At 41.6% G+C, this 26050-nt stretch overlaps 1 protein-coding gene across 5 annotated transcripts in view; it reads left to right on the top strand.

The window, feature by feature from the left end:
• LOC105932016 (disintegrin and metalloproteinase domain-containing protein 23) overlaps positions 1–24947 on the top strand; it is a 38422-nt gene extending 13475 nt beyond the window's left edge. The window contains exons 7-27 of one of the 5 annotated variants that reach the window (XM_036139339.1): positions 462–534; positions 817–911; positions 1072–1137; positions 4099–4167; positions 4396–4562; positions 4772–4856; positions 5887–5974; positions 6922–6973; positions 8460–8559; positions 8645–8716; positions 8820–8906; positions 8998–9078; positions 9203–9253; positions 9344–9407; positions 9487–9592; positions 11150–11269; positions 11393–11561; positions 15500–15611; positions 20589–20679; positions 21399–21579; positions 23179–24947. In XM_036139339.1, the coding sequence (XP_035995232.1) occupies positions 462–534; positions 817–911; positions 1072–1137; positions 4099–4167; positions 4396–4562; positions 4772–4856; positions 5887–5974; positions 6922–6973; positions 8460–8559; positions 8645–8716; positions 8820–8906; positions 8998–9078; positions 9203–9253; positions 9344–9407; positions 9487–9592; positions 11150–11269; positions 11393–11561; positions 15500–15611; positions 20589–20679; positions 21399–21579; positions 23179–23286 (2037 nt within the window). In that variant the 3' untranslated portion in view covers positions 23287–24947. Of the gene's footprint in view, positions 1–461; positions 535–816; positions 912–1071; positions 1138–4098; positions 4168–4395; positions 4563–4771; positions 4857–5886; positions 5975–6921; positions 6974–8459; positions 8560–8644; positions 8717–8819; positions 8907–8997; positions 9079–9202; positions 9254–9343; positions 9408–9486; positions 9593–11149; positions 11270–11392; positions 11562–15499; positions 15612–17903; positions 17995–20588; positions 20680–21398; positions 21580–23178 lie in introns of those variants that run through there. The other 4 variants (XM_036139341.1, XM_036139340.1, XM_036139342.1 and 1 more) reach the window with 4 other exon arrangements.
• Positions 24948–26050: the final 1103 nt, after the last annotated feature.

Below are 26050 nucleotides of genomic sequence, written 5' to 3'. Positions count from 1 at the left end.
TCCTGCAAGTTATTTGATTTGATTGTTGCTTTGAATAATTAAAGGAGTTTTAGATGCACAAGAATGTTACTCATGAATGCAATTCAGCTTAGGTCCCTGTAAAACATTAGGACACCTCTGCAAAAGCGTAAACAAATAAATAGTAGATGAATAAACAAAAAGATGAAACTATTTTTAAATAGATCTTGGTGTACATAAATAAAATATGTTGTCCTGCATTCGATTCATTATATTTTCTCAAATCCAACACATTTGCCCGTCTAATCCACCTTTATCTCTGAGAGTTTCACCAATTTTTTCCAGTTTCCTGTTATTGGCTTCCTACATATTTCTGGTATTACCACTTTCCCACATTGTTTTTGCATGAATCTTCAAGGCGTCTTGATAACTCTGCCCCTTCCTGCCTGTCAGAGCTCCTTTTGTGACTTTTCGTACTTTTTGTTTCTGCTTCCACCCTGCAGGATACAGCTGCAAGGCCGCACAAAATAAAGAGAGCAGCCTCCATTCTGTCCAGCCATGGCTCAGAAGAACAGGGTAAAGCAGTCTTTCATCATCTTACATAAGCTTGTCCATCAGTCCTCCACCCATGCTCAGCACCACACCCTCACCCTTGACTCGTTGTTACTTAGCACAGCAGGAGGAGGAGGAGGAGGAGGGGGGGGGGGGGGGGGGGGGGAGAAATGATTTAGTTCTGGGAAAGTACCCCTTTTAAAAGCCCATCCCAGCTGGCTGGAATACACAACCTGAGCCTACAAGATTGTAAATAGTTCACATGTTTATGTTGCGTTGTCACTGTTTGCTTGTGTGTGTTTGCAGTGGACGAGGATGAGGAGGAGGAGGAGGAGGAGGAGGAGGATCTCTTCTCCGAGCTAAATGAGTTATCCTGGCTGAGGCGCAGAAAAAAACGAGCAGTGAGTCTCTCAGAAGTGACGCAACCCTTTTAGATCGCCGTCCCTCGTTGTTTACAGCGATGAATTTAGATTAGATTGTGCGAGGTTAAACGTGCGGTGGTTGCACCGCCTCAGATTACATGTTTCCAATTGCCCTGTAATTGTTTGTTTTGTTTTGCAGATGCCTCGCAGTGTCTTTGAAGAGATGAAGTATTTGGAAATCATGATTGTCAGTGACCACAGTATGGTATGTGGTTTTACTGAAAGCATTTGGTTAAATTCCCTGCTCTGGGTTTTTTATTTTTTTTTATTTCTTTTTGCTCCTAAATGGCTGTCATGCAGTATCATGCAGTAGAAGTCACAAGTTTACGTTCACATAAAGCTAAATTGAGACACAAACTCATTTCATTCTTTCGTCCTACTCTGAAGCCCTATGCTGAGATTTTGTGTGCTCATGTTGGATGATGGAGTTCCCCAGGTTTTTTATTGTTTTTCTTTTTTTTTTGGATGAATGTGCTTGTGTGGATCTTACAAATGCATGATCTTCTATAGTTGCACAAAACCACTATAATATTTAGCGTGAACTGTTTCAATGTATTAGACTTTGAGGGCATATTTGATCCTTTTAAACATTTTCCTTTTAGTTGTGCTCACTGCTCAGGCTTGTAGCTCATGATAACTGTACTTATTTCTGTGATTGAAGTTGCGAAATATATAATTTAAAAACAAGCCTAAAGGAACAAAAACGAGAATAAGGAAGCCTAGAAAGGAACCGAAGTTGCAAAAGAGTAATGATGCTACGTGCGGAGAGCCCAACTCAGGCATCAATGCGTGATGGCTAATCAAGGAGAACATGGCGATAGCAAGATCTCCAGGTGACATTCGTGTTGTGGGAAACTGATAATAAAACGTTAACAGGAAATTAGAGAAATAAGGGAAATATTCAGGGGTAATGATGGATTAAAAAGACAAATATTGAATGAAGATTTATATCCCGTTTATCCAGTGATGAGGAGGAAGTACTAAGAAATGTAAAATGAGAGCAGTATCTAGGAGACTTAACAGACTAGCACCCTACCCAGGAGTTTAAAAGTGCTTATTTGTGATCCCAGTTTGCCTGTTGTTGGAGATTGACCGCTCATGACAAAACCTGTGATTCAAAAAGCTACAATTCTGGTAGCGTTCAGGTAGATGTTCTAGTTTCCGCTAAGGTTCTGACCAGCTTTGTCACTTTGGTGTCAGCATTCCCGTTTCTACAGAGAACTCTGCCATCAGGTTACCTTATATTTTCTTTCCATGCAGTGGTTGTTTAAAACAAAGCATTAGTGAAGGGAAGCAGCTGAAAGTCTCTAAATTTATTCTGAAGTCGACTGTCGCACCACTCAAACTGTGTAAGTCCATCTGTTGTTAGTGCTTTCTCAAGAACAAGTTGTTTGGGCCCTGAGAAGTCATTTGAAGCTAATTCTATATATGTGGTGGTTGGAACGGAAATTAAAATATGGACATATAATCTGTCATTGAATGAGAAGAAATGAGTTTCCGTTTTGGCTAATTATCATCAGTAAGTGTGCAGGAAGAAGGTTTAGAGAAAGTGGTTATTGATTTTATTTAATATGGAGACATTTTAGCCGACACATAGATGATTTCAATTGTTCCATCATCCTGGGGCAAAAAATAATAATAAATAAAAATGTGGGTGAGAAGATATAAACCCATTTCAGGTATTTATTTTCACAAATCTAATCAACTTTTCCTGTATTAAGGGTCTTTTTGGAGAGTTAAGAGTGCTCCCTCCATCCGTTCCTTTCCGTTTCCAATAAGCAATCACACATCCCCGTTATATAGTCCAGTTAAAAAGGTTTTTATTTCAACCAAGACAACGATCCGTTTAAAAGAGCTGACATTAACATGCGGTGATTCCATACACCCCTTCGGCAGTGATGACGCTTTAACTTTTTTTTTTATTCGCAAGGCTGCAAAAAGTCTTTATGTGTCAGGAAAGTGTATTTAAAAAATGACTTATCTGCTTTAAATAACACTGGAAGTACTAATACTTTTACTTTTTTGTTATTGCAGCTGAAAATTGTTATATTTGTGCTTTAATGAGCATTAAAAAAGCTAAATTATTTAGGACTGTATTTATTCTTTCTTAACATGCATGTAGATGGCTTGATCAATGTTTAGATAAAATGTATAGATATACTGCTGTCGGTTGTGTGTATCATCCGAAAAATCTAGAATTTGGGGACGTATTTCTTGAAAGAATATGCCGTTTTTCAATTAAAGTACGTCAACAAAAACCCTCTTACTGTGAAAACCTCTAAAGGTACGGCGCTGGAAACATTTAATGCCATGTAATGCCAGAGCAAAAAGAGAACCCGATATCCTAGCCAGACGCGGCCACTTGCGTTTAAAAGGTTTATTAATAAATAGAGCAAGCCCTGAAGCCGGCAATGTGCTGACAGCTCCAGGCAGGGGCGCACAGGCAACACTGGGCAGACGTTCTGTGGCAACGCTGGGCAGGATCCAAGGCGAGGTAGCCGACATGTTTAAAAAGCTTGGTTAAAAAAAAAAAAAGAAAAAAAAAAGGAAAGTCCGTGATCGAGGTAAAGTCCAGGTCGATATCCAGAAAGCAGAAAGCCAAACGAGGTGTCTGACAAACAAGAACCGGGTCATAAACTTGACAGGCCGGGACAAACACTGGACATTTACTCACGAGGTGTTTACAATAGTTTGCCACCAGCTGACTGTGGAAACCCAATATTTAAAGGTAGAGCTCCAGGTGAGCTGAATTAAGCCAATTAGGAAGTGGCAGATGAGAGCAGGTGCCGCTGATGATCAATAACTGCTGGGTGTGGAAGCAAATGCACAGACAACCCGGCCAGAATCATAGCGACTCAAGTAAAACAGATTAAAAGCAACGTGATCGTATTTGTAGAAAGAACATGCAAACCCCTGAGATATATAAAAGCTGCAATAAATCCGTCTCGTCCCCACTTCTCTGCCATTTCGTACTCTTGAAACAGAGCGGTAATCTTTATTGACCTGAGACAGGAAATGTTCACAAGGATTAAATGTCAGGAAATGCCCTGCATCCCTCTCATTAATATTTTAGGCCTGCCGTTTTTTGTCCCCCACAAGAGGGAGCTTTGTCTCTGAAAATGTGCGTGCACCTGAACCAGCATGTCCCTTCTTTCTGTCTCCGCAGTATAAAAGACACAAAAACAAGCAGCACACAAGAAACTTTGCAAAATCGGTGGTGAATCTGGTTGATGGTGTAAGTACACTTTGCAGTTCCGTCGCAGTTCCTGTGAATGCGCTACACAAGCGTTACAAGCAGAATTGGGTTTTTACCTCCAGTAATTTCTCTCCTGGTCTCAATGTGCCAAATCCAACGTCACCCCTGCTGTTCTTTCTTCCACTTGGGCTGTTTTCTCTCATCCCCTCCTGTTGCTCTATCTCTGTGTGCTTTTTGCTCCCCCTTCGTGGCGCACTTCAAATGCAGATCTTCAAAGACCAGCTGCACACGCGTGTGGTCCTTGTTGCTTTGGAGATCTGGACGGACAAGGATCAGATCCCCATAGGTGTGAAGCCGCTGGAAATGCTGAGAGATTTCTCCAAGTATCGCCAGCAGAGCATCAAGCTGCACGCTGACTCCGTGCAGCTCCTGTCGTAAGATCCTTGCAACACCAGCGTGAATGCAACACATTTTTTTTTGTCATTTATTTTTGTTTTATTTGAGCTTTGCAAAGCCTAGACTAAAGCTACCTGTACTTGAACAGGACTCCATTGGGAGCTAATATTTACATATCCATGTGAATGTTTTTATCTTTGGTTGGATGCTCATGCTTTATTTTATTTTTTATCTGTCCCTTTTACAGAAATGTGACCTTCCACTACAAGAGAAGCAGCGCCGCATACTTTGGTGGCATGTGCTCTGTGAGCCGCGGGGTTGGGGTCATCGAGGTCAGATTTACTGTGACACACCCACAGTCACTGCATGTGTACCAGTGTTTTCATGCTTCTTCACTTTCCATTTTGTTGAATTTAAAGCTGCAGTAGTAGTTTTTGAGAAACCTTTGGACACCTTACAGGGCCCTCCTTCTTGCTATTGCAGCCCTCCCTTCACAGCTCCTCTTTGTTTTTAGAGGAGGTGCCATTGCAGAAGTTGGTAGTTTTCATTTAAAGCAGGTTGTTTCTCTGCCATCTCCGCATCATGAATGATGGCAGCGCTCTGTCGGGGAGGGGCGTACACAACAGTGATTGCGACTGCTAACAACCGATCCTCCTGGTTTTGATTGGTTGTTTCTGACTGGGAGCGGCAGGAGCCGGAGGAGCTTGATTTTTTTTTATTTTAGTCTAGTTTTTTAGCAGATTATCTGTCTCATATTTTACTGTCAAGGCATGGTGACAGTTTTAACAAATGTGTAAAAACAAAAATGCTTTCGTACAAGAGTTACCTGCTGCAGCTTTAAGTGAGGGACAAACACAAAGTTGTGTAACACATTTGTGAAGTGAAAGGATAATGACATGTTTTCAATATCATTTTTTTTTTTTTACAAACAAACCCCTGAAAAGTCCTTCTCCCATCCATTTTTAAGAATCGCAAAGTTGTATGAATTTGTGTTGGACCATAACTTTAACTGGGCCATTCTAGCTGATAAATATGCTTTGATCTAAACAGATCCATTGTAGCTCCAGCTGAGTATTTAGGATCCTTCCAGGTAAACATCTGCACAGGTTAAAGCCCTGGGCAACACCTTACAGGTTTTCTGTCAGGGTTGCTCCATATATTTAATCTTCCCATCGACTCCGACCTGCTTCCCTGCCACCTGCTGAGGAAACGCATTCCCACATCATCATGCCACAGATTACAGATTTGTAAAACATGTTAAAAACTATGCATCCATTTCCTTGCACTTCACAAAGATGCGCTACCTTGTGTTGGTCTATGAATGCTGTCTATGGTGACCGGTAATACCTGCTGTCTCCACAGTACGGCACCACCGGGGCCATGGTGGTGGCTCTGTCCCAGAGCCTGGCACAGAACCTGGGCATCCAGTGGGACCCGGCAGCCAAGAGAAGTATACATGAAACACATTTTGTTTACTCACCGCTAGCATGAGTGAGGTAGGGACGACAGGCTCGCAAGGAACAGACTTTTTATGTTTGCAGCATTTAAAAGTGTTCAGAAGTAGCATTCATAGGTAACGGTGTTTTTTGGTTAAGTTACATCTGGCTACACACCTGAATGAGTTTCAATTTGAACTTAATGAAAGCCACGTTAGAGCTGTTTCAGTACGTCTTAGATACCCTCCGCCTGAATGTACCGTCTGAATGAAGACGATTATTTCTTTATTTTTTCAATTTTGTCCGCAACATGGTTGTTCAGCTTTGTAAAAAGGTGTTCCCTAATGCTGAAAACTCACAACAAACCAAAGCACTGCAAAAACAGATAACTGCAGCCGTGGAGACTGCCAAACACACCCCCTGTCTCGCACAACACGCCCACACACATGTGTAACACGGCCACTGCTTTGGGGTTAGGGGACAGGGAAACATGTATTTAGCGTGGTATCTGCTATAACTGCTGCATTTTCTTGTTTTCAGAAGCCAGTTATAACTTTAGGTAGTTTTAATATAGGATGATAGAATGACATTTTTTGTAAATTGCCTTTTAATAAGTGCTCTCTTACTAGTATAACACATTTTGAAATCTTGATACTTGAAAAAAATCCACAGAAAGTCTCAGATAGATGATTAAAAAGTTGCCCAGCTTGAGATGCTTTTATGCCGGGGGCTCCAGGACAAAGGGTCATAAATGGCTCGACAGGCCAGAATCTTATTGCTTGAAAACATGCTGTCAGTATAAAATAGTGCAAAAATTGTGCAAAAAAATTTATTAGATAGTGTTTGTGAGTGTAACAAATGGATGGAGGAAGTTGTAGCAACTCATCAGAATGCCTCGCATATCTAAATCCTCGAGTTAATGTTATTTACAATAAACGGTTGTTCTGTTCTCCTCTTGTAGAAGAATGTGGGTGTGTAACTTCGTGGAGCGGCTGCATAATGGAGGACACTGGGTAATGTCAAACACACACACACACACACACACACACACACACACGCACACACACACACACACATGCACACACACATGCACACACACACGAGAGAGAGAGGCGTGAATCCATCACAGATACTTTATTTGTGTGCACTCAGTGGTGAAGTAATTCGAGTTTTGGCTAAGCTGGGTTTTTCAGTAGTTTTCTTTCCAGCTTTTGAAGCTCTGCAACTAACTTCTGAAAAATGTCTCGAATGTACAGATTGTTTGTTCAGATTTAGTTCCTGTAAGTATGTGCACAGTTTTATTTTATTGTCCTGATGCTCCAATTTCCTTCTGTCGTTTTTATTTCAGGGACTTGAAATGCTGCCAGGTGTAAGAATAAAGCTCTGTTTTTTTGGAAAATTAGGCCTTTAATGCAACTAAATGACATTGTTTTGGTTTAAAGCCTTAGTAGAAAATGTACAGAAATAGCTGACTTTGATGTGGTTGCGAACCAAAGAGCTCTGCTAAATGGGAGCGTCCATTTCTGGCAATGAGAGTTCAACCTACACACAGGCAAGCAGTGGTTTGTTTGAAAATTTACCAAATTAAGCCAACAAATAACAACCCAAATGATGGTTAGAGGTTCTGCTAATAATCAGAAAACTCGTTCATTTCGTAACAACTAGATTGATTTCTTGTCTCAACTCTGGCGCACGGTCATAGTAACGCTAAATAGGTCAAACCTGAACAAGCTTTACATAAAAAATTACAGCATCACCATGCCAGTGGTCATTATGGTCAATTTTTGTGTCTCCAAAAATAAAGGTGCTTGAGTGCATTTGCTCACTCTAATCTGGCTTCCCCCCCCTGCTTTTAGAGTATTGGCTTCTTCTTCTCTGAGTGGCTTTTCAGGCCATGTCAATACAGGAATCTATCTCTGGATAATTACACTCCCGGCTTCATTCAACATCTTTATATGCAGCATTTTTGCATTCAAAATCTTTTTTCTCTGGGGCGCAAAACCCGTCTTCTCCATTAGAATGGCTAAACACACTATAGAGTGTATAATTGTTTGAACAGATGAATTATCCCCCCTGATATCCTGCCTGTCTTCTTATGATTTATCCACAAGGAAACAGTGTGTTTGAGGCGTTGTCTGGTGTAGTCGCCAGGGAGGAAGCGGGGCCCAAGCAGTTTTAATAAATCAAATTTGGTATCCAAACAGCAATGTGAGGACCTGAGGCTGATGACTTTCAAAATTGTTTATACTGTTGATACAACTCAAGCAAACAAGAAACAAAATCCACAAGCTGCTCCTCTCTGTGGTTTAGGTCTTGTGTAGCAATAATGCACTTAAAACACACTAATAAACGTCGTTCTGAAGAGTGTGAGCCTTTAAAATGTCTCTGAAGCGAAAGCATGACAGTGTATTTAACCAAGTCTTTAAGTTCTCCAGCTGGACATTGAAATGTTGATGTTGCTGTGGTTCGACTTGAGGCTGATGTGTCCTCCGGCTGCAGGGTCCAACTCCCGCAGAGGTTCTCCAAATGCAGCATCTCCGACTACAGGGAGTTCCTTCTGAAAGGCGGAGGCTCGTGTCTGTTTAACAGACCGACTAAGGTTTGGTGTGCACACACTTCCTCTTCACTCCTTACCTGTCCCAGCTGTCACGCTTGCCCCACGCTCTCTCTCGTTGCTCCGGCAGCTGTTTGAGGTGGCGCACTGTGGAAACGGATATGTGGAAGTGGGAGAGGAGTGTGACTGCGGACTCAGATCGGTAGGTTTTTATAATTTCTTGTCGTGTCCTGTCACTTTTGCTGTCGTCTGGCTTTCTCAGACGCGTGAATCCTTTTTTTTTTTTTTTTTTTATTTCATCCGAGGACTGCCACAAGGGCTGCTGCAAGAAGTGTTCGCTTGCCAACGGAGCACACTGCAGCGATGGGCCTTGCTGCAATGTCACATGTCTGGTATGGTGTTAGCAATAAAACATAAAGTTTAGGTTTCATAAAAAAAAAATTTTTTTTAAAGACCTTTATGCTCGTCTGCATTTCTCTCCAGTTTTACCCACGCGGTTACGGCTGTCGCTACGCTGTGAACGACTGCGACATCTCAGAGACCTGCACTGGAGACTCTGGACAGGTGTTTCCAATTATTTATCGTCCTGTGTTTATTTTACTTTGTTTATTTGTGGTTTCACATTATTCTTCTCTCAATATGCTGAAGAGGATTGTTAAGAAGCTGTGCTGTGTTTGTGACTTTGCAGTGCCCTCCTAACCTGCACAAACAAGACGGTTACATGTGTCAAGTCAACCAGGTATGAAGCAAAGGCTCTTTTTTTTATTATTATGAATCAAGATCAACCAGATGGAAATGCTAATTCACCCTTTTTTTGTCCACGTTGAAGGGTCGTTGCTACAGCGGAGAATGCAAAACCAGAGAAAACCAGTGCAAATACATCTGGGGATCAAGTAAAATCGAGTTCCTCCTAGATTATGTTTGCTGAGATGTTTGTCATCCGTTATGCTCACCGTCTGCTCTGTACTTCAGAGGCTGGAGGCTCAGAGAAATTCTGCTATGAGAAGCTGAACACAGAGGGGACAGAGAAGGGCAACTGTGGAAAAGATGGAGACCGATGGATCCAGTGTAGCAAGCAGTGAGTTACAAATTAGGACATCCAGCAGCTCCTCAACTTTTGTAATTTCCCAAAAGAGGACACCCTCTGACTCTTTCTACTGAAGAGCATTCTCTTTCAAGACAGAAATGTACAGTGTATCTTATCATCATCACAGAGATTCGATTCAAAAAGTGTAATTTATGTGTTTACGTTGATTTATTACACACACAGTCATATTTTTTCACATTTTTATTTCTCTTAATTTTGATCTTAATAGGACTCTCAGCAAATGAAAACAAAATATTGAGTTTCTCAGAAAGCTACAGTGTTGCATAAGACGAGCAAAAGAAAAAAATGAATGCAAAACTCTTATGTTCGTACTACACAACAAAGGAGCAGACTGTTGACTCGCTCCATCATAGACACTGTCTACCCAAAGAGGGTAAGCCACAAAGGTTTACTGCTAATATGGTTGGCTATTCTTATATTGCTGTTTTCAAGCATATTAAGGAAAATTAAGTGGAAAATTAGGCGGTGGAAAAGAACAGAACGCTCTTTTCTTTAAAGAGCAGTGCACTTTAAAGGCTGGGTTCACTGTACAGGTGCCTCTCAATAAATAAGAATATCATATAAATCAGTTTATTATTCTAGTGATTATGATTCTGCCACTGATAAGTCACTGTTCCTAAATGGTTCAACTTTTTGTGGATCCTGACTACTGTAAACCAAGAATATGCACAGGATCTGCAGTTCAGGAGATGCGGTGATCTTGGCCATCACGAACTTGATTCCTGTGACACTTGATCAAATCACCATGCTTGCCCATTTGCCTTCTTCCTAAAGCGGTCCTCTTCCCTCTCCCACCCACTAAAAGGGCACATTTAAGAAAAATATAGTTTCTTCTGTCAGTGATCATAAGGCTATGCCTGATTGTTGCACATACACAAAATGCCATTTTAAATGATCAGATTTGACAGATAACATGTCAGTACCAGCTGAACTCCACCTGCAAGACGAATCAAAATCAGCGTACAGTGAAATATTTCTAGGTGCCTTCATGTAAAGATGCTGCTGTGTTTGTTTCAGGAGGGCGTGTTCAATAATGATGAGGCGATGGTGGCACAGAGGTTAGGGAGTTCGTCCTGCAATTGGCGGGTTGCTGGTACGATCCCCTGCTCTGACTGTCTCCTTCATTGTGTAGTTGGGCAAGACACTTCACCCGCATTGCCTGCTGGTGGTCAGAGGGCCCGGTGGTGCTGGTGCATGGCAGCCTCGCCTCTCTCAGTCTGCCCCAGGGCAGCTGTAGCTACTAACATGGCTCACCACCGTCAGGGTGTGAATGTGTGAATGACTAAACTGTAGTGTGAAGCGCTTTGGAGGTCGTCAAGACTAGTTAAAGCGCTATACAAGTATAAGCCATTTACCATTTAATATTTTACACTATGGGGTGCAGGCTGGTTAGAAAACCTTCGGTAAAGAGAACAGCAGAGACGATGCTTCAGCAGACTCTGAACTGGAGATGTGGTGCCGGTACATCAGTGAGAAAGAAAACAACGATCATCAGGTTAAAGGTCCGTGTCCGCTTTTCTGTTACAGTGACGTGTTCTGTGGTTATCTTCTGTGTACCAATGTTGGGCGAACGCCACGCATCGGAATGATGAAAGGAGACGTTACTCCTACCTCCTTCAATCACCAAGGCAACGTGATACAGTGCACGTAAACACTTTCACTTTCTTGTGCCCCATTCCCCGTTTAACCTCATGGCCAAGGTTTAAAAATGCAAATTTTCCGACTATATTTTTGTTCTTTTCTTCCTCCTTTTCCACTGTGTCCTATCAGTGGTGCCCACATCCTTTTAGATGATGACACCGATTTAGGCTACGTGGAGGATGGGACTCCCTGTGGGCCGGCAATGATGTGCCTTGACCATAAGTGTCTGCCCATCCAGTCACTCAACATGAGCACCTGCCCCATCGGGCCTAATGGACAGGTGTGCTCCGCCCATGGGGTGAGTCCCAACTCATTTAATAATTGTTATTTTAATATGAACAAGGGAAATACATTATTTTGATACAAGATTATTGTAATATCTGTTTCTTATCAGGAATAAGAGTGTAAAAGCTTGCAGACATGTGAAACCTACTTGAATTATAAGAACTCTGATCTGAATTTGTCCTGGTACTTTTGGACAAAGACAGATATATATTGATGACAATATCTTTAGTATAAATGTTATTAAAATGTAACAATTATCAGTATATAGTCATGTAAAAAAAAATGTTGACACCCTATGAAGTACTTCCTGTTGTCTTACATTGTTGGGCATGTGGATATTTAATGGAAAATGAATGTACTCTAAATAAAGAACAAAACCTGAAATAAATACTTTCTGAAATATTCTATAAAATGAATAAAAAAGGCAATTTCCAATGAGGTAATACAAGAACGTATTGACAGAACACTTCAACTTCAATACTTCAGTCAACAACCTCTTTAACTAGACTAGTAACATTCAACTACACTTCTAAGTAAAGTGAAAAGTATAAGGAAAACTAATACACTATGCAAAATAGGTAAGACATAGGAATAAAGAAAGTCCGGTTGCCTCCGACTTAAGCCTGTTTTCTGTTGCAATGACCCGTATAACTGAGAATTGGCACAGGGAAGTGGCTTCAAAAGTTGCTGTTTGCTTAACCAGTTTACAAAGCAGAGCAGAAGGGAAACGGATATAGTCATTTAATTTAAATAATGTTTCATTAATAATCTTCTTCTGAATTTAAAATCTGTAACGTTTTGGATAAGTGATTCTTAATGTTGTCAATGGCCATCAGAGTGATGGACTACAAAGATGGCAGTCGGACTACAGGCCATCTTTGTAGTATCATCTTGGTAGTACATCAGGAAAAACATAGCAGGTGAACAGAGACTTAACAGAGACACAATTTAATATGTTTACAAGGACTATTCAGACATACCGTATGCAGGTTAGTGATGAGATGAAGGGAAGACGCAGATAAATGGAATAAGCTTTTGTTGCAAGAGTTAAGCGACCCTTTATTAGTCAACAACTTTACAAAACAAATTAGGATTTATACTGTTTTATCCTAAACCAATTTTCTGTGCTCAGACACCACCTCTTACCATGTAAGATGAACAGTGGAGCAAACCCGAATTGGCCAGTGAGTTCAGCAGGTCCGATCAACATAGAAGACGTGGCGGCAGCGTGCAGGGCTGCGGTTCCAACGCCGCCTTTTTCAGGCAGTAGGAAAAACCACTTTGTCGACATAATTAGAGAGACAGTGTCTCTTCTAGGGGGATCTGTAATTCTTTTAGATTCTTTCCTTCAGGAGCCCAAACAGCCAGGTTCAGTCTTATTTTCGATACACAACCAGAAGATGGTTCTTTGCTGTAGATCCGGGGTTTCTTCAAAGATGCAGTCTTTTTGCTTCACCAGCAAGCTCAAGACAATCACACACGTCTTCCCAATGCAGCCTGCAGAGGATAAGGCAAGCTGCTGTGTTGAGTTTTGCAGCTCCATGATGTCCGAGGATTTCAGTCGTGACTCCGCCTCCCTGGGAGCTCCCGTAAAAACGACTGAAAGACTGTCTGAGGCCTTCAAAAACAAGATATTATCAGCTTATGATCCTGGTGAGGAGTTTAAAAAGGCCTCCCTCCACTCTTCGGAAAAAGGTCTACAAGTGGAAGAGATTCAAAGCAACTGCCAACACACCCAGAGCTGTCCATCAATGCAAAATGTACCTCTAGAGCAGGCTGCATGATGCTGAAAGAAGTCTCCAAAACCACTAAAATCTCACCACAGGATACAGCTTAGCGGGAATTTACTGTTAATCCACCTAAAATTTAGAAATGAGTTAGAGAGACATATCCAGCATCTTAAAACCTGGATTGACTTTACTAAATTGAGAATAGGCATAGGCTGATGTGAGATTCTTGTGGTCATTTTGAGTAAAAATGTCTACAGTTTCTTGATATGTGTTTAAACAAAGTTTTAAAACAAAATTGTCCTTATTTTTCTCTCGAACCGCTTAGGAATGAGCATAGAGCTCGTCAGAAAACTGAGAAGACGGCAGTTATTTTAAATAAATCATTTATTTATAACCTGAAATGTTTCCAGTTGGTCCTTTGTGGTATGAAACCAGGCGTGGTAGAATTTATTCAGCCAGCTGATAATCTGCATGCAGCAACAGGTCTACTTAATACAGCTGCTGTATACTCTGGACACTCCAGCTCTTTCTCTGGCTTCTTAGTAGGAGAACATAAACCATGAGAATTCCCATGACAGAAAATATCAATGTAGGTTTTAAAACCATAACTTTATAAAACCTTGAAAAATCATGAAAATTTCAATTTGCTCGAGCAAGCCGATCTGGAAGTAATATGACACAAAAGATAAATTAAAGCAATAAAATTTAAAACTACAATGGTTTCAACAAATTCAACACAAAACCGTAAAATGCAAATGTCACCAAACAGAAGATAATTGATAAATGACAATTCAAAAGACAGAAATCCACCTAGTATTATTACAGAACGTGGTTCACAGGATGTGCTGATGCATCCTGAAGAAAAACTACATTTACATTATTAAAAAACTTAAAAGACCAAACTAATTATATCTGCATAAATTCACAGTCCCCCTTACAGTACATACCATTTGGTTTTGACGACTGTACTCTATGTTATTTAATATTAGTTGTTAGCAATTTAAATACCAACTTTAGAAATTTAAACAACAACAATAAAAAACTGTGAGAAGTGCTGCTTATGATATCTGTCGCATCTTTGTTTTTACATTTCTGTCTCAATTAAAATACATTTAGTAAGTTTGTTAAAGCTATATAGCCATGTTATATGCTTATAAAAAAGACCAAAAAATGTTTGATCATGATAAAATAAGGTTATATATTCACCAAGCGCCCATCCTGATAGTGTTTTGATAGTCCTTTTTGAGGCTAAATAGAAACCCATCAACGAGCGTGATGAGCAGATATAAACACATGTGGGGCCATCTACCGGCAGTATCACAGAACTATCAGAAAGCCAGATTGCGACTAATAAATGAGTACTTAATAATGCTTTGCGGTACAGCTGTTCGCACAGCAGGCAACTGTAATTACACAGCGGGCGACAAGCCAGAAAACAGCAGTACGATGGCGCTATCTAGTGATGCTTTCACTTAACTGCCACTCCAGCCTCCTTACTCACTTTTCTCCAGGCTTGCTCATTTCTGGACTTGTCTCGTGGTAATAATTGGTTGAGTCATACCACTCAGGCCGACCGCAGACTGCCATTATCAGTTTTTCTTTCACGTTGAATGAAAACTGCTTCGTCTGCAGTCCTTCACCCCACGTCACAGCCGCATCTAGTTCCTGATTGGTTGTTGCAGCGCCCGACAACATACAAAAGTTCGGCTTTTTCAACTCCAACAACTGTCCCTTCGCGTCACTTGCAGGTAAATAAAGCACTTACACAAAGTGCTTTATTTACTAGCAAATTGAACAAAAACAAAGCATAAAACACCAAAATAATAACTAATACGCCAGCGGGAAGTGATAATCTTTCACAAAACCTTTGTATGCAACCAGAGTGAGCTACTGACATATAAATTTAAAAAATGTCAAATAACTATGTACCTTTAAAAAGGGATTTCTACAGAATATAAGGTATGCACGTTGTATGTAAAACAACCTGAAAGGTATACATGAAAAGTATTTTCTTTCTTTCTTTCTTTCTTTCTTTCTTTCTTTCTTTCTTTCTTTCTTTCTTTCTTTCTTTCTTTCTTTGATGACATTGTAGAAAAAGAATGTCTGCTGGGAACAGTCCCTAAGGAAAATGTTTCCCAGAATAGACCTGATGTATAAGCATTTTTTTTTCATCCTGGTTTTTCCCTTCATTGCTTCATTTATTCTTGTCTGGACCGTACAGGTGTGCAACAATGAAGCCACATGCACATGTGACGCCACGTGGGCGGGGACAGACTGCAGCATGCCTGACCCACCCAAAGAGCCCGACATCACTCCAGACGAAGAACCCAAGGGTCGGTTTCTACCTCTGTCAGCCTCTGCTACCTAAACAAATTAAAAAATAAATATTATGGACAAGTTCACCAGCAATGATTTTCAGATGAAACCAGATATTTGCATGCCTTGTATAAAATTACCAACATTATTTATATTTGCTAAATGCCAGAATAATATAGAGAAGACATTTTTTTATGCTTTAGTACTTTCATCAAATACAGAAGTTTACAAACCCAAAATTACTACGTGTTTAAACATTTTATCATGGTTTTGTAAGCTTCTAGTTAAATTTGGTTGCATTTCAAGGCACCACCTCAGACACACTCTATCCTTGTGGGAAAAATCTAAAGAAAGAAAAGGCATGATATCAGGCAGAGAATAATGGACCCTAAAGAGTCAGGTTCATCCCTGGGGACAATTTGCAGATGCTTGAAGAGGCCGCGTTTATTTCTAATCAATGATCTACAAGTGTAAACATGATGTACGTCCAGCCATCCTACTGTTCAGGAAGAAAACAGATCCTGTGTCCAAGAGCTGAACATGTTTTGTGCAAAATGGCATAAAAAAGCAAAAGACCTTGTAAAGATGAAAACTGAATCTAAGATATAGGAGATCATTTCTAAAAAAGTCTTGTACCAATATGAGCTGAAATGCCATTCAGCAAGAAAGAAGCCGTATCTCTAAAAGCAACGTAAAAAAAAAATTAGATTGCAGGTCCTGAGGTTTGATTTAACTTAAAATGAAGTCTTTGGCCACAATGACAATTGTCACCTTTGGAAGAAAAAGGGGGAAGCCTGCGAACCTGATCACTGTGCAAACTTCGAAGCACGGGGGCGGCAGCATCATGCTGTGTGGGTGCTTTGCAGCAGGAGGGAGTAGCACACTCCAAAATAGATGGTATGGTGAGGAAATAACATCTTGTGGAAACAATTAGCCAGGCAGATAAAGCTGGGACATAAATGGATCTTCTTAAAGGGCAATCACACAAATTCCATCTATCCATCGTCTTCCTCCGCTTATCCGGGGTCGGGTCGCGGGGGTAGCAGCTTTAGTAGGGAGGCCCAGACGTCCCTCTCTCCAGCCACTTGGGCCAGCTCCTCCGGGGGAATCCCAAGGCGTTCCCAGGCCAGCAGGGAGACATAGTCCCTCCAGCGTGTCCTGGGTCTTCCCCTGGGCCTCCTCCCGGTGGGACGTGCCCGGAACACCTCACCAGGGAGGCGTCCAGGAGGCAACCTGACCAGATGCCCGAGGCACCTCAACTGGCTCCTCTCGACGTGGAGGAGCAGCGGCTCTACTCTGAGTCCTCCCCGGATGACTGAGCTCCTCACCCTATCTCTAAGGGAGAGCCCAGACACACTACGGAGAAAACTCATTTCGGCCGCTTGTATCCGGGATCTCGTTCTTTCGGTCACGACCCAAAGCTCGTGACCATAGATGAGGGTAGGAACGTAGATCGACCGGTAAATCGAGAGCTTCGCCTTTTGGCTCAGCTCTCTCTTCACCACAACGGATCGGTACAGCGCCCGCTTCACAGCAGACGCTGCACCAATCCACCTGTCGATCTCCCGCTCCATCTTCCCCTCATTCGTGAACAAGACCCCAATCACACAAATTATCCCGGCAAATTAAATGCAAAGTGGATGCTTTGAAGTCCATCACAAAGCCCTGATGGAAACACCATTGAGCAATTTATGGAAGGCTAGTCGAAATAATTGACATTGTCATAAAATGTAAACTGAAATTCTACTAAATACTAAGTAATCTCATTGTATGTACATTTTTGAACTTGAGAAAAAGAAAGTAGACATTTATTTTAAAACTCCATTTCTCTTCATTCTGGCATTCAGAAAATATTTTTTATTAACCCTAACCTGACCTGACAGGAACAATTAAGTTTCATTTAATGTCAGACAGTGAGAAAAAAACAAAAAGCTCATGTAACCTTTTATGCAGTGCATGAAAACACCTGGTTTCAGCTGTATTTACCTAGTTTGGATGGACCTTATACTTTTCAAACGATAGGCATTATGTGCAAACCTTGTGATTTCATTCTGATGTGAGGTGATTCAAAGGGATCACAGACGTAGCGGGGTTGTAAAACAAAAACTTCCTGTGTAAACGCTAAATCTAGCCCAAATGGTAATGTAGAGTTGGAGTTGTTTGCTTTGATTCTGAACAGAAATCCCAACTCAGATTTCAGCCTCCTACCGGCTACTGTGTCCATAATGTGAAGGATGGGACTCTGCAGCAGAAGGTTGCGTTTTTGTGTCTGACAGGGTGGTAATAATGCTCCTTTTCCCTCTGCACAGTGAGCGTGGCCACTAACAGGCTGATAGGGGCAGTAGCAGGGACCATTCTGGCCCTGGGGGTGATTTTTGGAGGCACAGGGTGGGGAATAGAGTAAGCACCTTTAACCCTTTCACAGCTCTTCCTCCTCATAGTGGTGCCTCAGTGTGCGGGCGGTCTCGTGAGCCGGCCTGAGCCCGCGTGTGCGTCCCGGTGGCTTTGTGTTTTCCTCGTGTGTTGGTGATGACCATATTAGTTGTCATGTGATTGATTGTTTTCAGTGTTGTGTGATTGATCGATGGATTCCCCTTACACTCCTCCTCTTCTCCTGTTGTTCCCCATTATGACGAGCCTCTCTCTTCATTCCCCCCACCCCTCCCCCTACTCTTCTCATCCAACCTCTCTCTTTTACTCTCAGTTGTTATGTGGTTGCTCCTGTGATCCTCTCCTTTCTGGGGCATGTGGGGCATTTAGATTAAATTGTCCAGTTAGTGGAGGCTGTGTGGTGACTGGGACCCCATAAAAAAAAACAAGAAAAAAAAAACATTTTGTACTGCTCATACTGCAGGTCACATATACTTTAACATATCAGCTGTCAGTCTTCTTTCAGTGATGGATACCCAGGGTCAAGTCTTCTTCACAACCTTAACAAACCAAAGATAATTATTACCTCCAATGGCAAATAAATGTAAACATTTCCAGGATGTTGCCTTGATTACTGGTGTGCATCTCAAATTAAAATATAATCGAAAGTTTGAATTATTGAGGTAGTTCCGATCAAAAGGTGCATCTCATTTATGCTATTGCCTGCACACAGAGATACGTCCTTCCAGATTTTATTTCTGTTATGTGGTTAGGTGGTCTTGATCTGTGGGTAGGGAAGGACCCAACCACACGCAGGAGGCAGGCGGAGTCAAGCAAAGATAACAACAGGGGACACAGGGGATAATGAACGTTTAAAATGGTCAGAAGGATAAATAAGCCAACACGTGGAAGTACAAAAGAAACATGGAAAGGTAAAAACACAGGAATGAGTTGCAGATCTTGACAGACGCCAATAAAAACCCCAAATTAATTTTCTCAAAAACCCGGACTATTACATGAGCCAATTTAAAAACTTATTTTTACAGAAATGTTGGCCTACTGAAAAGTATGTGCATGTTCTGTAAAGTAAAGTAAAAGCCCCTCAATAGCTGGCGGGGGGCTCCTTTTACACGAAGTAGTGCAGCGTAGCAAGTTCACCCTGCAGATCTGCTCAGGTGTTAAGGAAGCTACGGTTACTTTAATAGCGTTCTACAGCTCATCTGCATTGCTGTGTTTGCTGTCCATCATCCTCCTCTTTAAAATGCCCCATGGGGTTTAGATCTGTGGGGTTTAGGTCAGGCAAGTTCTGTGTATTCATCACACAGGTACCACTGTCATTAAATCAGGGATTAGTACTTTTGACAGGTTCCAAGTCCTGCTGGAAAATGAAATCAGCACCTCCACAAAACCTGTCAGCTTAAGCATGGGTTGCTTTAAGAATTTCTTGCTAGATGGCTGTACTTACTTTTGCTCTTGATGCGCACAAAGTGGACCGACACCAGAAGATGACGTGGCTCTTTAAATTATAACTAAATCTGGAAACGTCACACTGGACCGCAAGACACTTGGATTCTGTGCCTCTCCACTTTTCCTCCAGACTCAGGACTCCTTGATCTCCAAATGAAATACAAAATGTATCTTTCGAACCACTTAATAAAAACTTTGGACTGATGCTCAGTTGTTTCTTCTCCAGCCTGGTAAGATGCTTCCTTCATCTCTGGTCCAGAGGGACATGCAACCATTGTGCCCCGTACCCTTGATACGTCTGTGTGTGGCGGCTCTTATGATACCGTCTCCATCTTCACCGACTTGGCTTTACAATGATCTTAAGCAGTTATTCCTGTTTCTTGTGCACTGTTTTTTCATCGTATGTTTTCCTTCCTCTCAACCCTTCTTTTTTATGCTTGACCAAAGCCGTAATCCGTGAATTTCATCAAACTATTGAAGGCGTTAAGTTAACAATCCTTTTAGGGCTGTGGTAATCACTTGTTTCCACACATTTCTCTTCCACATGTCGTCCTTCCACCAAACTTTCCGTCTTTATGTTTAGAGACAACACTCTGTGGACACCCAGCTTCTTTGACAGTCATTGTTTGTGGCTTACCCTCATTGTTGAGGGTGCAATTGACTCTGCAAGACAATCGCCAATTCAGCAGTCTTCCTCTTGACCATGTAGCGCACAACACAGCCAGAAAATAACATTTCTGTATTAAAATATCTCTTATATTGGCATCATGTCATATTGACATTTTCTGAAACTGGATTTTTGGTTTTGATGAATTGAAAACCATATTCACACAAATGACCAGCAATGAACACTTAAAACACTTCACTGTGTAACGGTAAAGTTTTTTTTTTTTTTTTTTACTGAATTGCCGAAATAAAATAAATCTTCGATTATATTTTAATATATTGAGATGCGCCTTTACATCTAAACCACGTTACACACAAAATGGGGTTGAAAAGCATGCAAAATACATCCTCAGATTCAATCATTTTCCTGTATTTTCACTCTTGGTGTGTTTTTTTTTTTAATGCCATGTGAAATCGTTATTGTGTAGTTACATGTTACAGATCCAGAAAGTGAGTATAGACACTGTCTTTTTCCCCATAACCCTTCACAGGTCCTAGTGCCACCAATCTAATAATAGGCTCCATCGCCGGAGCCATCCTTGTGGCTGCCATAGTGCTGGGGGGGACTGGATGGGGCTTTAAGTAAGCAACACGCCGCATGCCTCTCCTGCTATAACTCTAGCATCCCTGCTGCTTCTAGACACCAGGGTTTGAGCTCCTGCTACAGAAAATGGTTCCAAAAGCAAAAAGCATGCTACGCCAAGATGCACTTGCAAAGAGTGTGTGCTTTACCCGAAGGACAGTTTATGTTGTGTACGATGCATCGAAATCTTGAGTTTATGGCAAACAGCTCAGGGAGGTTTGTGCATTTGTAGCAGAACCTCAAACTGATTGGACGCGCAGATCTCAGTGCTTGACGTGCATGTTCAGTGAGGGGAAACGGTAACTCAAATTTTCCGACTAAGGGTTTTATTTCTCTCTGAAGTCCAGAGATGTGGCGAGAAAATTTGTTTTAAGCTCCAGTCTGAGGCTGATTAACCTGCTGTCTCGAGCAGCAGGGGTGTTACAAACTTTATTCTAACCAGATCGAAGAACTAAATTAGAAATCTAATCCTGCAGCCACGAAAGCATGCCAAATAGCAAAGCATCATGGTTATCAGCATAACAGAGCAACAGACAAGGGGGGGAAAAAAAGATTTAAAAAAAATCCAAACACTTTTTTCTGCATGTTGACTTGTTAATTTGGAGGAGGTCAGCTCATTGCACAAAGGCTGAGCCAAACAGCAACAGCGATCTGGTCCCAACTTTGTCGTCCTCTCATCACCTCCATGATTTTTCTCCCGATCCGTTACCGTTTTGAGGCTGAGCCTTTTAAACGGAGGGGTGAGAGTGACAGCACAGACACAGAGAAACGCACACAGAGAGAAGCCAGGACCTTTTTGTCGCCTGCAGCCTTTGTGGCATGGCTGGCCACACCCACCTGGATGGCCAGGCTCGGACCCGACCACACCGGCTGCCATTGCTGCCTGCTTCACAGACCTGGTACAGACACGGCGCACTGCACTGCATGAACCACGCACAGCAATAGTGCCACTCTGAGCTGGCTTACTATTGGAAAAGGTGCATGACAGGATGATAGAAGCCCCACAGCAAGCCACAGTACGGGGAGGTTATGCATCACTCCTGTTGTCGTGCTCAGTGTCGTCCCATTGTTGTTGTTTTTTGGTAGTAGTTATTGTTGCTGCTGCCGCTGCTGTCGTCGTCGTCGTTCTTGTGGTTGTCTCCTCTCTCCCTCCTCCATAGAGCATATTTTATGTTAGCTCCTTTCCTCCTAGATGGTTTTGTTTTGAGTGGAACGATGTCTTTCCCATCTTAGCTGGTAAATGATTCTCCTACACTTCACCGTGGAAACTGATGTTGCACGCACACGCCGGTCAGTGCTTGTCTGCAAAAAATGGCAAAACAGAGGTTGTTCATATTCAGAAGCCAGCGTGACTTATTTTCATGGCTTCATTTGAAAGCCGAGATGATTGTTCTGCATTTAGGGTTTTAAATCATCAGTGGTGCATTTAAAATACAAATTTATACCATTACATAGAGAAAAAGAAACACATATATATATATATATATTCATATCCGCCAACTTTGGACAGCTGATGGCTTAAATATATGCCTATTGCTCTTTGCAAAATAGTTCAAGCTCAGTCGGGCCACGTCACGCCAATAAACATAAATTTGTACGTTTCGTAACAGATTCTCTTTGTTTTGGGGCAGTCAAACCTCTAACAGGTATTCTTCCAGGATTACTCTCTTTCTAATTCCACCCATTTTCCAACAAACTCCCAACAATTCCCAACATGTGGACCTAAGACATAAAAAATTTGGTCTAATCAGACGAGAGCACCTTCTTCCATGTGTCCCGTTCCTCCTCCAGGCCCAGCAAACTTCAAATTGCACAACTCATGCTTCTTTTTGCCACACTTCCCTAAAGGCCCGATCTGTGGCTCAGTCAGAGATTAAATCCCGCACAGGTCTTAGACTTAGACTTTCTTTATTGTCATTTTGTATGCACAGAGTGCATACAGAACGAAATTTTGTTTTCATACAGCTCAGAAAAATTGCAGTAACTCTACAGGATACCTTGCAGTGAATTACAGTACAGGTGTACTATATTTACCAAAACAGTGACGTCTGAGGGCAGCTGGTTGCACTGGGTAGTATTTAGAGAGATCAGAGTGATGAATGTATGCCGCACTTCATTTTTCTTTTGTAAAACATTTTTTAACCTGGAGACAGGAATAACTTGAAAAGGTAGGAATACACTTAGGCTAATCTATTAATCTATTGCCCTTACAACTCCATAAATTGAGACTTGGAGGTTTGTGACTATGAATACTTCTGTCTGTTTGCAGTCGAGGCTGACCTGGCCAACATGGACAAGCTTCTTCCTCGCCTCATACTGTAACCGTGCTCGTTGAGAGCCTTTTAAGTCATCCCTCTTTGATATCGCCCTTTCCGAATGTTTGAATGCAGCACTGTAAGCTGCAGAGACGAGTGCGGTTGCCTGTCCACGTTGCACTCAATGTGTTGCAGAAACGTTTGTTGACGACACTAACTGCTGTTTTCTTATCTCCACATAAGAAATGTGAAGAAGCGGCGGTACGACCCCAACGCCCAGGCCATTTAACTCGAGGAGCGGCGACAGTCGCAGACGGACTCCTCCGAGGCTTCCTTAGTTGGCTACCTTGACAGCTGGACTGCACTTACTGCTGCTGACTTTTTTGGCATTAGATTTACTTGAAAAAGACATAGTGGACATTTTAACAAATCCCATTGTAGTGACATTAAAAAAAAAAACAAAAAAAAAAACGCAGCCTTTTCAACTCCACATGTAACTCCCTTTCCCTCCCAGCTCCTCCTTTTAGTGCCAGTGCACAGGCGTTCAGGTGGAATCCACACCATCCTCTCACCTTGCATGATGTTACACACAAGGTGTGCTGCTTGCTGGCCTTCCTTGGCATGAAAAGCCCGCTCTTTAGGGCTCGGCATGGCTAACAAAGCTATGAATATAGCGCATAAAAAAAAACAAACATACAAAGACAAAAAAAGGACTTATTTATTGCAGGAGAAAGCCTCGTTAAAAACCAAACACACTGGAAAACCAGTTTAAACTCAACTTCCTGTTTTAGGTGCTGCATGTGAGGACAATGCAGACCAAAAGGCTGCGAGTAACGAATAAACACACACACACACACACAGACAAAACTGTACACCGACAAGGTTTCTAATCAACTGCTTATTTCACAGTGACCTCAACTGCTTTCGTTTTCTATCTTAGCATGTTTTACAGCAGACATTACTGAACAAAAACCGAAGAAAGGCTTGTATGATTTTGGGCCAGACAGATGAGCACCATGTTAGATCTAGAGGGATCCAGACTGCGATCAAGTATGGAAAGACCCCCCCCCCCCCCCCCCCCCCCCCCAAATGAAGCATCGCTAATGGTGACTCAAAAGCCAAAGAATCAATCACCTGAACAGATGGATGTTGTTGCACACAGAGCACTTTCCCTCCCCCTCTGTCTGCAGCCAGTGGTGCCTCCCCACTCCTACTGGTGAGGACATGAAGTCTGTCCACGCGGGCCTTTGCCTGTCCAGCCAGGTCCTCATCAGCACCCACCTTACTGGCATTAGCCTGTTTTGCGCTCATAAACCCCTGAGTAGGAATCAAGTTTGGCTCTACTGATAAAGCTGCATGCATGCAATCACTGTAGTGGGCTTATAATTCTATATGGGAGTCCCCCCCCAGAAAATCAGCAAGAAAAATACGCTACAAAAGATAGGAGCATGTCAACAACCAGAACATTTAACTTTTATTTACTATGCAAGGAGAGATATTGCACAAAAGGTATGGGTAACAGTGACATCAGTGTAGACATGGAATTACAACAACAAACAAATACTCTTTTTCTATCTGGCCAGTCCGTCCTGTTTCATTTAGCTTCAAACTGGGTGAGGATAAGCAAAGAATTTGAAAAATTGTTGTAAAAAAATAAATAAAAAAATAGCAAAGTCCATATTTCCAGCGTAAAGCTAGAGAGCACCCCGTTTACGTTTGTGGAAATGTAAGTCATTTCTTTGTGTGTTTTTTTTTTTCATCCAGTTTATCATTTTTAATCACACACACACACACAAACAGAGTGTATGGTGCCTGTGTGGAACAAGGCCTGAACAGTTTCATCATGCAGGGCCCATCATCATCATTTCCAGTCCAGCTGATAGTCGGTGTGTTCCAGGTGCTGCCAAAAGCACTGGCATTGTCGTGATCCTCCATGTCACTCATCGTCTGGTGTCCCTCTCTCACTGCATCATGTACAGTTGGACCCATTAATAAACTACTGACAAATTTTATCTGAGCTGTTGTTCTTTTTTTTGTGCGTGGCTGACGTGCATGTAGCCAGGTTTTGTGTGTGTGCGTGTGTGTGTGTGTGTGTGTGTGTGTTGGGGGTTAGCAGAGTGCAATTTATTACGTCTGCTTGAATGGAAAATGTGTAAACAGCTGAAACACGAAGAAGTTAGTTTTTCGACAACATTTTAAAGTGTACTTTTTAAATTTTATTAGTTCAACTCTAACTAATTATCAGGATTGATTTGTTTAACTGATCGGTTATCCGGTGTTGAAAATAAATGGTTTGTAACGCAGTATATTATTGAAATAGCTATTTAAAATCTGTTCTAACAACGTGGAATATAAATCTTTTCCCCCGATAACCCAAACTAAGATGTGCCGCTCACATGAAAAGTCTGCTACAGGGTTAGCTTAGCTTGCTAGCATGTTTGAATTGCTAGCATTAGCGCTGTAAATAAATGAAGGTGCTTTCATTTTGTACAGAGAAAAGGTTTTCAAGTTGATATGCAAATTCCATCATATTTACCAATATGAACAGACCGCTTTTACCTTTCCCTGCTGGATACCAAGCATGAAAAAAGAAAACACTTGACCGAACGGAAAGTTACATTTACAAACCAATACGACTGATTAAAATTTAAGTAATTTTAATGGGCTAATGTTTTACCCCCATCAAAACTTTGTTTCACAGTGTAGCACTGATAGTTGATTGGCTAACTTCATTTGCTTTGAGTGTTTTAGGTCTTCTGTGCTGTACAGAAAATAAATATTAGATATAAAAGGCATTACTGTCACAAGGGAAAAAGATACAGTGATAAAAAGTGATTTAAAACCAGCCATGCAATAAGCAAACAACTAATAAGAAATATAATCTGTCCTTTGGTTGCACCTTTAACAAGTTGCTCGTAGATATAGAAAGCTTTATAATGTTCATGTGGGACTGTGCCACGTCTTTTAACCGTCACGAACAGCTATTATATTAAGTGCATTACAGGAATGCAACTGAAGCCATGGTTTACTGCTCCAAGTGTTTCCTAGACAGTTAGCTTTATGTTGCCAAGCTTGATCTCACAACTGCACAGATCTTAATCAAATTCCACATCTG

This window comes from Fundulus heteroclitus, chromosome 7 (assembly GCF_011125445.2).
Source record: "Fundulus heteroclitus isolate FHET01 chromosome 7, MU-UCD_Fhet_4.1, whole genome shotgun sequence".
Taxonomy (NCBI): Eukaryota; Metazoa; Chordata; class Actinopteri; order Cyprinodontiformes; family Fundulidae; genus Fundulus; species Fundulus heteroclitus.
Note: the sequence above shows the minus strand (reverse complement) of the source record. Positions and strands in the feature narration are given on the sequence as shown.